This window comes from Zootoca vivipara, chromosome 4, assembly GCF_965207765.1.
Source record: "Zootoca vivipara chromosome 4, rZooViv2.hap1.1, whole genome shotgun sequence".
Taxonomy (NCBI): domain Eukaryota; kingdom Metazoa; phylum Chordata; class Lepidosauria; order Squamata; family Lacertidae; genus Zootoca; species Zootoca vivipara.
In genome coordinates this window covers 83,683,437-83,697,418 of record NC_142587.1, presented here as the reverse complement: position 1 = coordinate 83,697,418, position 13,982 = coordinate 83,683,437, and the positions used below count along the sequence as shown (strand labels likewise).

The following is a 13,982-nucleotide window of genomic DNA, read 5'->3' as shown; positions in this document are numbered from 1 at the left end:
ACACCTGATCCGACTTGTACAGCATCCCAAAGCTGCCAGGGCACCTGGGTAATTACATAAGAGCCCAAGGCAGCAGTTGGCATTTGCCACTCGTCACTGCTGCTTAACCCATCTTGGCAGAGGCCTCATCCAAACTATATAGTAAAGGTATAGTGGCCAATATAAACAAGGCATAGGCAATTACTCAGGGTTGTTAAGGGATAAACTGGGTAAATCTCTGGAGCATATATAATCTGGTGCTGCTACTTGGGTCCATTTTTAAACCCGAGGGGGGGGCGGAGTTGTGTTTCTAAATATTGGTGCAAATGATCGACTTTTATGGGCTTGCCAGTCTTATTGTAAAGGCAGTCAAGCCTGGATAGCTCAGTTAGTTAGAGCATGGCACTGATAATGCCAAAGTTGCAGGTTCAATTCCCCGCATGGGACAGCTGCATATTCCTGCATTGTAGGGGGTTGGACTAGATGACCCTCAGGGTCCCTTCCAACTCTACAATTCTATGATTCTAAGGTGATATACGCTCAGCAATTGCTCTAGCATCCCATGGATTTGGTACAATTGCATCAACAATGTGTACTTCAGGCCCCTGGGAATAACATTCAGCTTAGAGGGCAAGACAAAGAAGGCAGGTGTCTTCCTCTGATCTGACCTGCGACACTTGCCATTTTACAGGCGCCGATGTTAGGTTAGAGCCGATAACTAATGAGGCTCAGCTGTCGGACTTGGCTGATAGCCCGGAACTGGAAGGGAGGCTTGCTTTGATAAAGGAACTGGCTGGGAGGGGTGAGCAAATGGCAGAAATAACTCAAACCTCAGAAGAGAGTTTGTCCGAGTCTGTTCCTAGTTCTTTAAAGTTACAGGAACGTAGGAGGGGAGGGTTACAGGATAAGAGGAAATGGCAATTACAGAGAGAGAGGCAGAGGGCGTTGTTCGAGCGTAGGAATAAAAGGAGGTGGACTCACGCTAGAGAGCTAGATGAGTCATCATCTGATTAACTAGTGGTCTTGAGCAGGAAGTTGCAGTCTTTCTTGTGGTTACTTGCCTTTGTTTTGTCTATTTGGAATAAAACTCACTATTTACACACAGACTGTGTGCTAGCCATTGCTGTTGCTTACAGCATGACTCATCTAACTTGCTGCTGAAGGGGAAGCATGTGGATTTAAGCAAGAATGGAAGAAAAGGGGAAGCAGCAACCGGCTGGGGATTTATCAGTCGGCGCAACAGCAATGGAGATGAAGTTAGAAGATAATACTGAAGCTCTCTGGGCAGAGAACCAAGAGTTGAAGGCAAGATTAGCACGGCTGGAAGGAGTGACCTCAGAACAAGCAAGACAACTCTCTGACTTATCTGGCAGGCAAGTGGCAAAGAATTTTGTTCCCCTTCCCCCACGTTTTAGTGGGAGCGGTGCAGAGTATGATTCATTTCGGGCTTCCTGCTTGTATTATTTAAGGCTTAAGGGAGAAGAATACAGAGATGATGATGCCAGAGTGGCCCTGGTGGTGGGGCTTTTGGAAGGGAAGGCGCGGCAGTGTATTGCCCCTTACCTAATGTCTAATGACCGAGTGCTCACCAACTTATCAGCCTTCTTGAAGCTTCTGGATAGCATGTTCAGGAATCCTGCACAAGAAGCAGAGTGGGAACAGGAGTTCTTGAGCCTTAAGCAAGGAAAGGGAACTGTAGCACAGTTCTGGTCCTCTTTTGTGAGACTTGCTAGACAACTAGGCTGGGAAGGAAAGGCCTTGGTTGGATTGTTTAAGGCGGGACTCAGTGAAGAGATTCGGGTGGAGTTGGCAAAAAATCCTGGGTTGAAGACCTTGGAAGAGGTGGCACAAGTCGCCTTGCAACTAGACCTGAGGTTCCAATCGCTGGACAGGTTGCGTAGGGGCCAAGGAAGGTCAGAGAGCCGCAGGACATTTGTGCCCTTAGAGCTGCCGGATTCACGAAGGGTGGAGGAAGAAGCACCCATGCAACGTAGTTCTATCAGAAGGGGTACAACACCTAGTATTACACACGCTGAGAGAGAGAGAAGGTGGAGAGATCGGTTGTGCCTTATCTGCGGCTCCCCCAATCACATGGCTCGTCAGTGTACTGTAGGAAGAAACCGAGGTGCGCTGTCTGGCACAAATGTAACAACACCTGGAGAGGGCATAGTGGAGCAGTCGGGAAACGAGATGACCCAGCCCGTTCTGGAGGCCTCGGGTTGGGGGAAAAGAGACCCAAAGGGCTTCCACCTGGACCGATCTTACCAGTAATTACAGCATTCGCAATGCTACGACTCCCAGATGGAAGGGGCGAGCGTGTGGAAGTTCTTATTGATTCTGGAGCCTCGACTGATTTTATAGACATGGACTTGGTGAGCAGGTTGGGAATAGAGACACAGTCATTGGAAGAACCTTTAGAAGTTAGAACAATTGATGGTAGAGTGTTGCTGTCTGGCTGTGTGTCAGAGGCCACAATGCCAATTGGTCTAGAACTGCCGGGACACCGAGAGGTCATTGCATTCCATATCACCAGGTTGAACTCCTACCCCGTGGTTTTGGGGATGAGTTGGCTATCCCGTCATGATCCGATGATCTCCTGGGGCCAGAGATCGATGACCTTTTCGTCAGTGTATTGCCGACTACATTGTTTGGGAATCAGGGCGGAGAAGAATGGTGAGGCCAATGGTACGCCAGACTGTGGTCCGCTCACTGGGGAAGAGAGACAAATACCCCCACAGTATAAGTCTTTTAGAGACGTATTCTGCGAGAAGGAGGCAGATCGGTTACCACCGCATCGCCAGTACGATTGCAAAATAGATCTGGTGCCAGGGGCTGAGATACCCGCCAGCCGTATCTACGCTATGTCAGAAGTGGAGTTGGCAGAACTGAGGGAGTTCCTGCGAAAAAATTTGGAACGGGGTTTCATACGGCCTACCAAGACTCCGGGAGGAGCTCCAATTTTCTTTGTGGATAAGAAGAACACTTCTGAGAAAAGACTTGTAGTTGATTACAGGAAGATCAACCAGCGCATGATTCCCAGTCGTTACCCGTTGCCACGAATTGGGGATTTGCTGGAAAGATTACGGTCGGCTAAAATTTTTACAAAACTGGACTTGAGGGGGGCATATAATTTGATACGAGTAAGAGAGGGAGATGAATGGAAGACGGCCTTTAACACCAGGTACGGCACATTTGAATATCTTGTCATGCCGTTTGGACTACAGTCGGGCACGGCCACCTTTCAGGCATTTATTAATTACGTGTTGTCCGACTTGTTGGATCGTTCGGTCCTTGCTTATTTAGATGACCTATTAATCTACTCGGAGAGTCTGGAAGAACACGTACAACATGTGAAGGAAGTGTTAGAGCGTCTAAGAGAACATCGATTGTACGCTAAGTTGGAGAAATGCCACTTTCACGTAACAGAAGTGGAGTTCTTAGGCTATAGAATCACCCCAGAGGGGGTGCACATGGATCCAGCAAAGGTTCAGGCAGTAGTGTCATGGCAAAGACCCAAGACTCGAAAAGATGTACAAAGATTCTTGGGGTTTGCCAATTACTATCGGAAGTTTATACCAAGGTACTCAGGCCTTACAGCACCGATAACAGATTGTTTGAAAGGCAAAAAGGCGTTTAAATGGACTGAGGAAGCCCAAAGGGCGTTTGAGAGACTTAAGAACTTGTTTGTGGAGGAAAGATACTTGGCTCATCCAGACCCGTACAAGCCGATGGTCGTGGAAACCGATGCTTCGGACAAAGCCATTGGGGCGGTGCTTCTCCAGGAAGATGACAAAGGGGAACTGAGACCATGTGCCTTTCACTCAAGGAAATTAAACTCGTCAGAACAAAATTATACTATATGGGAGAGAGAGTTGTTGGCAATAAAGGATGCTCTACAAACTTGGCGGCATTTCTTGGAAGGGGCGCAGCATCAGGTGGAGGTACGCACTGATCATAAAAACCTAGAGTACTGGCAGACGGCTCGTCAATTGAACCAACGACAGATTAGGTGGGCGCAATTCTTTGCCAGGTTCAATTTCCGGATTAAGTATGTGTCTAGTGCTCAGAACCAGCGGGCGGACGCATTGTCCCGAAAACCGGAGTATTCCGAAATAGAGACCGGGTTAGAACGGAGATTGATCCTGAGCCCCGAACAACTGCAGCTAGCAACAATGACGGCATTAGAACGGTCAGACTTTCTCCAACAAACGCAGAAGGATGGGTTCGCTCAAGAGAAGAGGAAGGCAATACGTAAGGGGGAAGTCCAAGGGAAGGAGTTTACTGAGAGAGGAGGGCTGCTGTACAAGGGGGAAGCTCTCTATGTGCCAGAGGGAGAGCTTCGTGCGAGGGTGCTGAGACAATGCCATGACAGTCCAACAGCAGGACATTTTGGGCAGTGGAAGACGGAACGTCTGGTATCAAGGGATTTTTGGTGGCCACGGATGCAGGAGGAGGTCAAGGAGTATGTCCGGGCATGTGAAGTGTGCCAACGGTCCAAAAGACCTCGCGAAACACCAGCCGGGCTACTTCAACCACTGCCCACACCACAAGCACCGTGGGAAGGCATTGCTATGGACTTTATCACTGATTTGCCCGAGTCGCAGAAACAGACAGTGGTTTGGGTGGTAGTAGATCTGTTCTCCAAGATGGCACACTTTGTTCCTTGCAAGAAATTACCGTCGGCACAGGAGACCGCGCAACTCTTCATAGAACATGTGTTCAAATTGCATGGATTGCCGCAGAAGATTGTGTCTGATAGGGGAACGCAGTTTACCTCCCAGTTTTGGAGGAGACTGATGCAATTGCTGAAGGTGGAGGTGTGCCTCTCATCGGCTCGGCATCCTCAGACAAACGGAGAGGCCGAACGGACGAACGCGACGTTGCAACAGTACCTACGTTGTTACGTGAATTATCAACAGGATGACTGGGTTGGGAAACTAGCGTTGGCTGAGTTTGCTTATAATAATGCTGTGCATGCTTCTACACAGCAGACGCCATTTTTTGCCTGCCATGGGCGACATCCACGGGTGTTTCCAGGTCAGGGAGATGGACTGGCAGTGCCTGCAGCTGAACAGTTCGCAGAAGAAATGGAAGCGTTGCACAGTATTCTGCGAGAACAGCTAGAAAAAGCGAAGGCTCTGTATAAGGCAGAAGCTGATAAACACCGGCAAGTGGGCAAGGAGATAAGGGTAGGGGACCAAGTTTGGCTATCCACTAAAGATTGGCCGAGCAAGGGACGTTGTAAGAAGTTACTGCCGCAACGGGTAGGGCCATTCGAAGTGTTGGAACAAATAAATCCTGTTTCATATAAGTTACGTTTACCGACTTCAATGAAGATGTATCCGGTGTTCCATCGGTCACTCTTATCGCCAGTAACGCCAAGACACCGGTATCAGAAGAGGAAGGAGCCACCACCTTTGCCCATCTGGGTGGAGGGTGAACCGGAATATGAAGTGGTTCAGCTATTGGACTCTCGTAGAAGGGGCAGGGGGGTACAGTATTTGGTGGCTTGGAAAGGGTACGGACCAGAGGAGAACTCATGGGTGAATGCGAGTGATATACATGCATCTAGGCTGCAGAGAGAGTTTCACCATAGGTACCCTAATAAACCCAAACCCCGGGGTTGGGTAGAGGAGCAGGCAGAACAGGCAGACTGGGAAGCTGAAGTGAATGGTGGGTTTGAAGAGGAGGAAGAAGTAGAAGAGTCGCAACCGGGTTGCAGTTATTGGGGAAGTGAAGAGGGAGAATGGTGGGAGGTATCTCATAACGCCCCAAGTAAGGAAGTGCGGAGGCGGGAGGAAGGAGAGGAGGCCCCTAGAGGGGGGGATGATGTTAGGTTAGAGCCGATAACTAATGAGGCTCAGCTGTCGGACTTGGCTGATAGCCCGGAACTGGAAGGGAGGCTTGCTTTGATAAAGGAACTGGCTGGGAGGGGTGAGCAAATGGCAGAAATAACTCAAACCTCAGAAGAGAGTTTGTCCGAGTCTGTTCCTAGTTCTTTAAAGTTACAGGAACGTAGGAGGGGAGGGTTACAGGATAAGAGGAAATGGCAATTACAGAGAGAGAGGCAGAGGGCGTTGTTCGAGCGTAGGAATAAAAGGAGGTGGACTCACGCTAGAGAGCTAGATGAGTCATCATCTGATTAACTAGTGGTCTTGAGCAGGAAGTTGCAGTCTTTCTTGTGGTTACTTGCCTTTGTTTTGTCTATTTGGAATAAAACTCACTATTTACACACAGACTGTGTGCTAGCCATTGCTGTTGCTTACAGCCACACAATATTAATGCTCCTCATTCGCGAGGAGTCACTCTTTTGGTGTGCGCTGGAACTCCACATCTCATGGCATGAGGCAATTGCCTTTGCTGTGCTTCTTTAGAGGCTGGCTGAAAACCTTCCTATTTCAGCAAGTGTATCCAGACACATGGGACCGTTAGCCAACAAAACAGATCCACTAGCCAAAGAATTTCCATTTGCGCAACAGAACTTCCCCCCTCTCTTCTCTCCGTATGCCCTCACGCTCTCCCCAGATCTGCTCTGTGTAAGAACAACGGCCCCTCTTAGTCCAGCATCCTGTTCTCCCAGTGGCCAACCAGATCGATGAGAAGCCTGGAAGAAAGGACATGAGGGAAACAGCATCCTTCCTACTGGACTAGACGGATCCAGCTCCTGATGACTCCAAGGTGGGCAATGCAAAAGGCACTGTGGGGTAGGGCTGGGTGGTATCTGGTTTTCAACATTGCTCTATACCGAACTACCAGCTAAACATCACAATATAATTCAATACACCACAATGTCTGAAATCAGGATGGAGCTATGTAAAGGCTGGCTTCGCAGTTTCCCCCCGCATCATGATTTTTGCCAGTGCCATGCTCTTGCTATTCGTTGCCCCCTTGCATGAGCTGGGGAGCGCTGACCCAGCAGAGTTAAGAGGGACTGCATCTAGAGAGAGAAATTTGGGCTTCACGGTTTCCCCCACATTGTGATTTCTGCATAGCACGCATCATGATATATTGCCAGGTCAAAAATTATGAAACCAGTATCGCGATGTGGACTTCAAACTGGTTTTGGACGATATATTGGTATACCACCCAGCCGTACTGTGGAGCGGGTCTGAAGAGGGAGGAGGGGCTTGTGGCTCTCACCATAGACAAGGGTGAGGTGAGAACGCAGGCTATGGGGCCCTACCCCAGGATCCTAATTATCAGGCACCCCCAAGTCTGGCAAAGACCTCCCCATCTCACTAGAGACCTTTCCCCAGTTCCCCGGCAAATCATCCATCTGCATCGTGCTAACTCGGCCAGCTCATGCATCCCAGTATCAGAAGCAGTACTGGGAAACACAAACAGGAGAGTGCTGTGGTCCCGTTTGTGGACTTTCCAGAAGCGTTCACAGTTGGCCACTGTGGAAACAGAATGCTGGACAAGAAAGATCTTTTCCAAAGAAAAAATATTATCATAAACAGAGTTTATTGTATTGCTACAACACCACTCCGCTTTGCTTTTTTGGCTATCAACGCCATTTTCCTTTCCTTTCTAACAACACAGTGTCTCACGTATGTAAAGCATTAACTGGAATAGCACACTCTCTCTGGCAAGAACTAGGTGATGTAGTCTTACATTTAGCACAATAGAAAGGCAGTCTGGCCGAGGTCTGAAATCACTTCCACAAGACAAATATATCTGAACTGTTTATAAATAAACCATTACATGATTCATTCTACAGAAAGGTCATAGGACTGTATTTACACTCTGTTAAAAAAAAAAATAGAATCCTGAACCTGGTGTGTGTGTGTGTGTGTGTGTGTGGAATCCAACTACCTTTTCCTTTTTAAAAACAAATAAAGTTAATCCTGTCCCCAGAATTAGTTATGTTATTTGGTGCTGATTTCTTTATTGATCACTTCTGCAAATACTCCAAGAAGTGCGCAACATTAGCATTTAAAACAAAACATTACAGTACAATAAAATTCACAAGCCGCATACAGTTTCTCCATAAAATAGTCCCAAAATTATAAAAAAAACCTAAATGTTAAAAAAACCCTAAGAGCTCAATCCAGACCTTTCCCTTCCCATGCTGTTGAGTGCGCACACAGCATTTCTTTGAGCCAGTAGTACAAAGCTTTCCCTGACTTCTGAAATAAGCTGAGCTACTTCTCCCAAAACCGGGAGGTAGTGCCACAAAGGGCTTTTTTTCTTTTCTTTTTTTGGCTGGAACTCACCGGAACTCAGTTCCGGCACCTCTCAAGGTGGGCGCCGTCACCATTATAAGAGAAAAAGGGAGGTTTTTCTAGAAAAAAAAATCTAGTTCCACATATTCCTGAGGGAATCCAAATTCACCCCTAGTTGAGTCTTAAATCCCATTCCGTTTCTTTCTTACAATGCATCCCACACTAAGGGCTCATCCACACGTCTGTTTGCCCCGTGATTTCTAGGAACTGCTTTCTCTGGGGAAACCCGCTGTTTACTGAATCTAACGTCAATAGGGTTTTCTGCCAGTTAATGTTTGTGGTGATTCAGCGGTAGGCAGCGGGTTTCTCCGGGGAAAGGGGTGGGACAAAAAAAAACAACAACAACCCACCTCTCGCACCCATTCCTTAGAAATCACGGGACAAAGAGAAGGGTGAATGATCCCTAAGAGAAATTCCATGGCTGTGGACAAAACTGCATCAGCAGCTTACAACAAATAAACTTTCTGCACTGAGAAGAAGAAAAAGCTAGCGTAAGCTGAGCAGTTGTGGGCATCCAAATTATATGAACAGCAGCACCACAGCCATTTGAGAATTGGCGTAACAAGCTAGCAGTAAAGAATACACCTGGGGAAGGGCCACAGCTCAGTGGCAAAGCGTCTGCTTTGTATGGCGAAGGTCCCAGGTTCAATCCCCGAGGTCTCCGAGTAAGGGCAACTTCCTATACGCCCATGAGGTGTTCGTGTTAGCAAACATCGTAGAATCATAATGTCAATTGCTTCTCATTGTCACCACCATCTATCTATCCGTTTTTTGAGAAATGAGCTCTACTTACCCAATAACTTGATGCTCGTAATGCTGCAGTGTCCTCTGGAGAGTCTGCCTTATGGTCTGAGGCTATAGAATAAACAAAGAAAGAATGGTGTTGTTGTTTTTATTTTAAAAAAAGCTTATCAGCAGCTCGTCAGCCAGCCTAGCGCTCAGCACGATGTCTGGAGGTGACTACTGATTTTATCACTTAATCTAATGTATGGTATGTTGTTTTTTTCCAATTACACTTTTTCTCTCTCTCCTCACACATCTGTTGTGCTTCCCCCAGAGAAACGGGAAGGAAGCAGCCCAGAAGTAGCAAGCTGTTTTTGTTCTACAAACACATCAATATTTCAAGGCTCTTCCCTGATATTTTAGTCCTCCATTAAATCAGCAGTGGTTTCTTTAGCCAGCGCTGCTTAATACAAAAGGCAGCAAGCAGAAAACACAATGGGCCCCATTCACAAGTCACAGCGCATCATAAACCATAGCTTACCATACACTACGGACTCATACACACTTCGCTCCTCTCCACTCATGCCGAGAGCAATAAACACACACTCCTCTGGCTTAGTGTTACATCTTAACCAGAGATCATGGTTTGTTTCATGTACAACAAACCATAATCTTGCAAACCAAATTTATTCTTGATCATGGCAGAGACATAGCGTTCAAACGTAATACTAAGGCAGGGATTATGGTATGTTTTCTCCTGGCGAGGAGAAAAGTGAGCATGGTTCACTCACGAGCAGTACGCCACATGATAGCTTCCAGCAGCTGATCGGAAGCCACGTCGGATGTTTGGCTTCCAAAAAACGTTCACAAACCAGAACACTCACTTCTAGGTTTGCGACGTTCGGGAGCCGATTTGTTCAACAACTAAGGCGTTCGACTACCAAGGTACGACTGTATTTCTTACCCGCCCTTCACTGTAAGATCCCAGCGCAGGTTAGAAAAATGCAATAAACAATTCTGAAAACCAACTGCTACAATTACATTAAAAAAAATCATAAGGGTTCAAAACAGTACAAATGTGAGGACCACAAAACAAAATACCTCAAATGCCAACTTTAAAAGGTGTATCATCAGCTTATGGTGAGAGCTGTACACTGAATATGATAGACCCAGCTCTGTGGAGCCAGTCACAGGGAAAGCCCTCTCATGGGCCGCTATTCCCTGCACTTTGAGCGGGGAACTACCAAGAAGAAGAGTTTGGATTTGATATCCTGCTTTATCACTACCCAAAGGAGTCTCAAAGCGGCTAACATTCTCCTTTCCCTTCCTCCCCACAACAAACACTCTGTGAGATGAGTGAGGCTGAGAGACTTCAGAGAAGTGTGACTAGCTCAAGGTCACCCAGCAACCGCATGTGGAGGAGCAGGGAAGCGAACCCGGTTCCCCAGATTACGAGTCTACTGCTCTTAACCACTACACCACACTGGCTCCCAAGAGGGCCCGCTTTGCTGATCTCATCACCCGAGAAGGTGGATAGGGATTTAAAGTCTTGTATGCATAAGGTCTATATGCCACCCAACTTGCAATGTCATCACAATTTAAAAATCAACAGAAAACAAATACAGTGGTACCTCAGTTTGAGAACAGTCCTGTTTATGAACGATTTGGTTTGCGAACTTTGCAGAACCGAAAGTAGTGTCCTGGTTTGCGAACTTTACCTCGGTCTAAGAACGGAAACCAAACGGTGGAAGGGCACCAGTGTCAGGAGGCCTAATTAGGGAAAGTGTGCCTCGGTTTAAGAATGGTTTCGGTATAAGAACGGACTTCTGGAACGGATTAAGTTCGTAAACTGAGGTACCACTGTATTATCAAGTAGAACAAGCAATACGAAAGTTGCACCAGCAGAAAAACGACTGTAAAACCAGCATAAAACTACAAAGAAACGCAAAAGCAATAAAGAAACAGCACTAAAAAACAAGAAGGAAAACATAACCATGAGACAGTGGGAAAGTTCTTCAGACACAGGCAGAAGCAAAAGGCTGGAATGGATCTGTAGCTTCTGCCTGCATCTTTCACCAGAAGCAGTCTCCTGCTTTCTGCCATTGCTGGAGCCAATCACCCAAGTGTCACTTGCAGAACCATCCCAGCCTTGTTCTTCTGTCTGCATCTCTCTCTGTTTCATTCCTCCTCCCTTCTGCCTTCATCTCTCCCCATCAATGCTTCCCTGAGTCATGGCAGCCGAGGGAGCCAGGGTTACCACCAGGTACTGTCTCCTCCTCACTGCAATACCTGTAGGAGTTCTTATATGACTGTGATCATACATTTGGCATGCATCTGGATTTGTTTGCAGGATGTTTCTATGTCCCCCATTTACATGCCTTTCTTACATCCCACACTTTTCAATGCATTTCCCTGTCACTTTCCAAATTGCAAAAAGTCCCATCCTTTTTTTCAAGTGGATTTGTTGAGCTAGAGTGACAGACCACTTTAACCTACTTTAATTGTGCAAATCTAAATTTCCAGGCATGTGCTTGAATCCCTCCTTCAAAATAGTGACAGTCTGAAGGCACTTTAATTTCGCCTGGCACATCTGATGTGTGTGTTTGAGCCTGCAAATGCGTGGATAAAATGGTTGCTATTTTATTGCAAAAACAAAACAGGGAAGATTACTCACATATTACTTAATTTTGATAAATGTGACTTTAAAACACACATTAAGAAAATCAGGTTGGCGATAATGATCCCTGCATGGACTCCAAATTGCAGAGGTGAATATAAATTGCTTTTAATTATGTGTACTTCGATGAGGGACCTTGAACTTCAGCTGTATTTTATGTCTTGAATGCTGAGTTCAGTCATCTTTCCCCTGTTCTGTCAATATGCAAGAAAAGGAAGGCCATCATGCCAAGTCAATTTAATAAAAACTGTGATAAATCACAGCTCAATTATTCTTGCTGCAACGGCAGCAAAAATGAAAGATCCATACAATGTCCAATATCAGCCGTAAGTAGAATGAACAACTTTTAGGAGCCTTCTTCTAATAGCAGGAGCTAGCAATTTACCTGCCCTTTTGCATTTAGATGTGCAGCTCAGCATCGACTTGAAAAACAAAGAAGGGAAAGAGGGTTAAGCCTTTGAACAAGTTTGGGATTATTGTGGTTTTTTTAAAAAAAAAAATCAAGTTGGCAATTACATCTACCCTCAGCAGGAGTTAAATTTTACTCTCTCAGGAAAGCATTTAAAAAGAATCCGATATGCTCTAGCAAAATAAAATAAAATAAAAAATCAACAGCAGCTCTATCTAAATGAGACCACACATAAGGAAGCAGCTTCCTCCCATTTGGAGAAGCAGGTGTTTAAAACCTAAGGACCTGATGGAGCAGAAATTCTCTTCAGATGCTGCTTGGGGTGGGGATTTAAGAGCTCCACAGCACAAATTTTTGCTGAGAAGAAAGGGATGAAAGAAGAACACAGTGTTCATTTCCCAAGAATTAAACTCTTTCTCCATTGACTTTTATCTTGAAACCTGAGGTCAATTTGACCAGTTGCCAGATTTTGCACAATTAAAATTTAACAAAGAAAAACTGGCAACTGTATAAAGACAACACACAATTAAATTACGCAAACAGTAACCTGTCTCTTTTTTTAAAGCATTTGTTTTGCTTTGCGTTATTCACCGGCGTCAAGTGCTCTTAACCTACCTACATCCTTATCTTTTTGTTATTGTTATTATTATTCATTAAATTTATCTTCATTTATATCACTTTCATCATCCGATTCCTATTCACAGATACCTGCAGTTACAGGAAAACAGAAAGCCAGGAGAAAAATATTTTCTGTGAGGTTTCGTGGAATATAGAGCTGTCCTGTCTGAAGTGAAGCATCTTAGAAGCATGTCCTTTCTCACGTGACAGAGTCCTACTACTTCTTGTGGGAGAATTTCCATCTAAACCTAATAAGATCCTCCCCTCACTTCTCAGCGAGAAGCTAAGTGACTTCTAGCAGAGCCATTAAGGCCCTTCAACTGTCATGCACTTATGAAGTGCATGCTTAAAATGCCTAAAGCGCACCAAATTTAAAGACCCGAAGCGCACAGCGATGCCCGCCAGAGGGGCCACTTGGCAAGTAGAACTGGCCCAAAATATAAGAAAAGGGGAACTTAAAAGTCCTGAGAATAACTGGCAATCACCAGGAAATGCTTTTCATCTTTTGTCTGGGCTAAAGTGGCCAGGCCCACAACCCCAGAGAGCAGTGGGGAGGCTGGTCGGTTAGGCTGAATGGCACACTAGTCTGTGTTGCCCTTGTAGAACTCAGCAAAGAGATGAGTGGGGGCAAAATTCAAATCGATGGGTTCGGCCATTGGCTCTTGCTCCATCTCCCTGCCTTCCACCCTCCCTGTACTAGTATATAAAGCCCCAAATGACCTGGTGATGCAAGTACCTTTAAAGGCACCTCCCCCAATATCAACAATTTATGACCCTACAATCATCGGCTGAGGCCTTGTTGGTGGTGAAACCCAATTGCGCCTGATCCATGATGGGGCCTTTTCAGTGGTGGCTCCACATTTGCGGAATGCCTTCCTAATGAGGGTTGCCTGATTCCATCGTCATGAACATTCAGGAGGAATTTGAAAACGCTCCTGTATAAGAGATGGAAAGAGGATACAGTCCCTACCAGAGAAGAATGGCAAACCAAGCTGATGGACTATGCTGAAATGGCAAAGCTGACTGGAAAACACAAAAACCAACTGTTGTATAAAAGAATGGGAAAAATTATAAGTTATCTAAGAGACCACTGTAAGCAGATGGAAACATTGGCAGGATTTTGATTTCACTTGTAGTGTATCATGGAAAATATGGATTGATAAAAAATATGCAGTTTTAAATTATTAAAATGGGACTCCAGGGGAGGGGTGGGGGAACACCCTGAGATTCAGAGGAATCTCTTTATATGATATGTAATTGATTTTTTAAATATAATTTTGCATTGCAAATAAAAAGTATTTGAAAAATGGAAACAGAAAGGCATCTTGGTGGTTTCACCATGTCCTCAGCT

At 45.7% G+C, this 13,982-nt stretch overlaps 1 protein-coding gene across 1 annotated transcript in view; it reads right to left on the bottom strand.

Annotated features, from left to right (window-relative positions):
• GUCY1A2 (guanylate cyclase 1 soluble subunit alpha 2) overlaps positions 1-13,982 on the bottom strand; it is a 157,233-nt gene that overhangs the window by 128,209 nt on the left and 15,042 nt on the right. Inside the window, exon 2 of the mRNA XM_035114362.3 lies at positions 8,998-9,059. Within this exon, the coding sequence (XP_034970253.1) occupies positions 8,998-9,059 (62 nt within the window). The remainder of the gene's footprint in view (positions 1-8,997; positions 9,060-13,982) is intronic.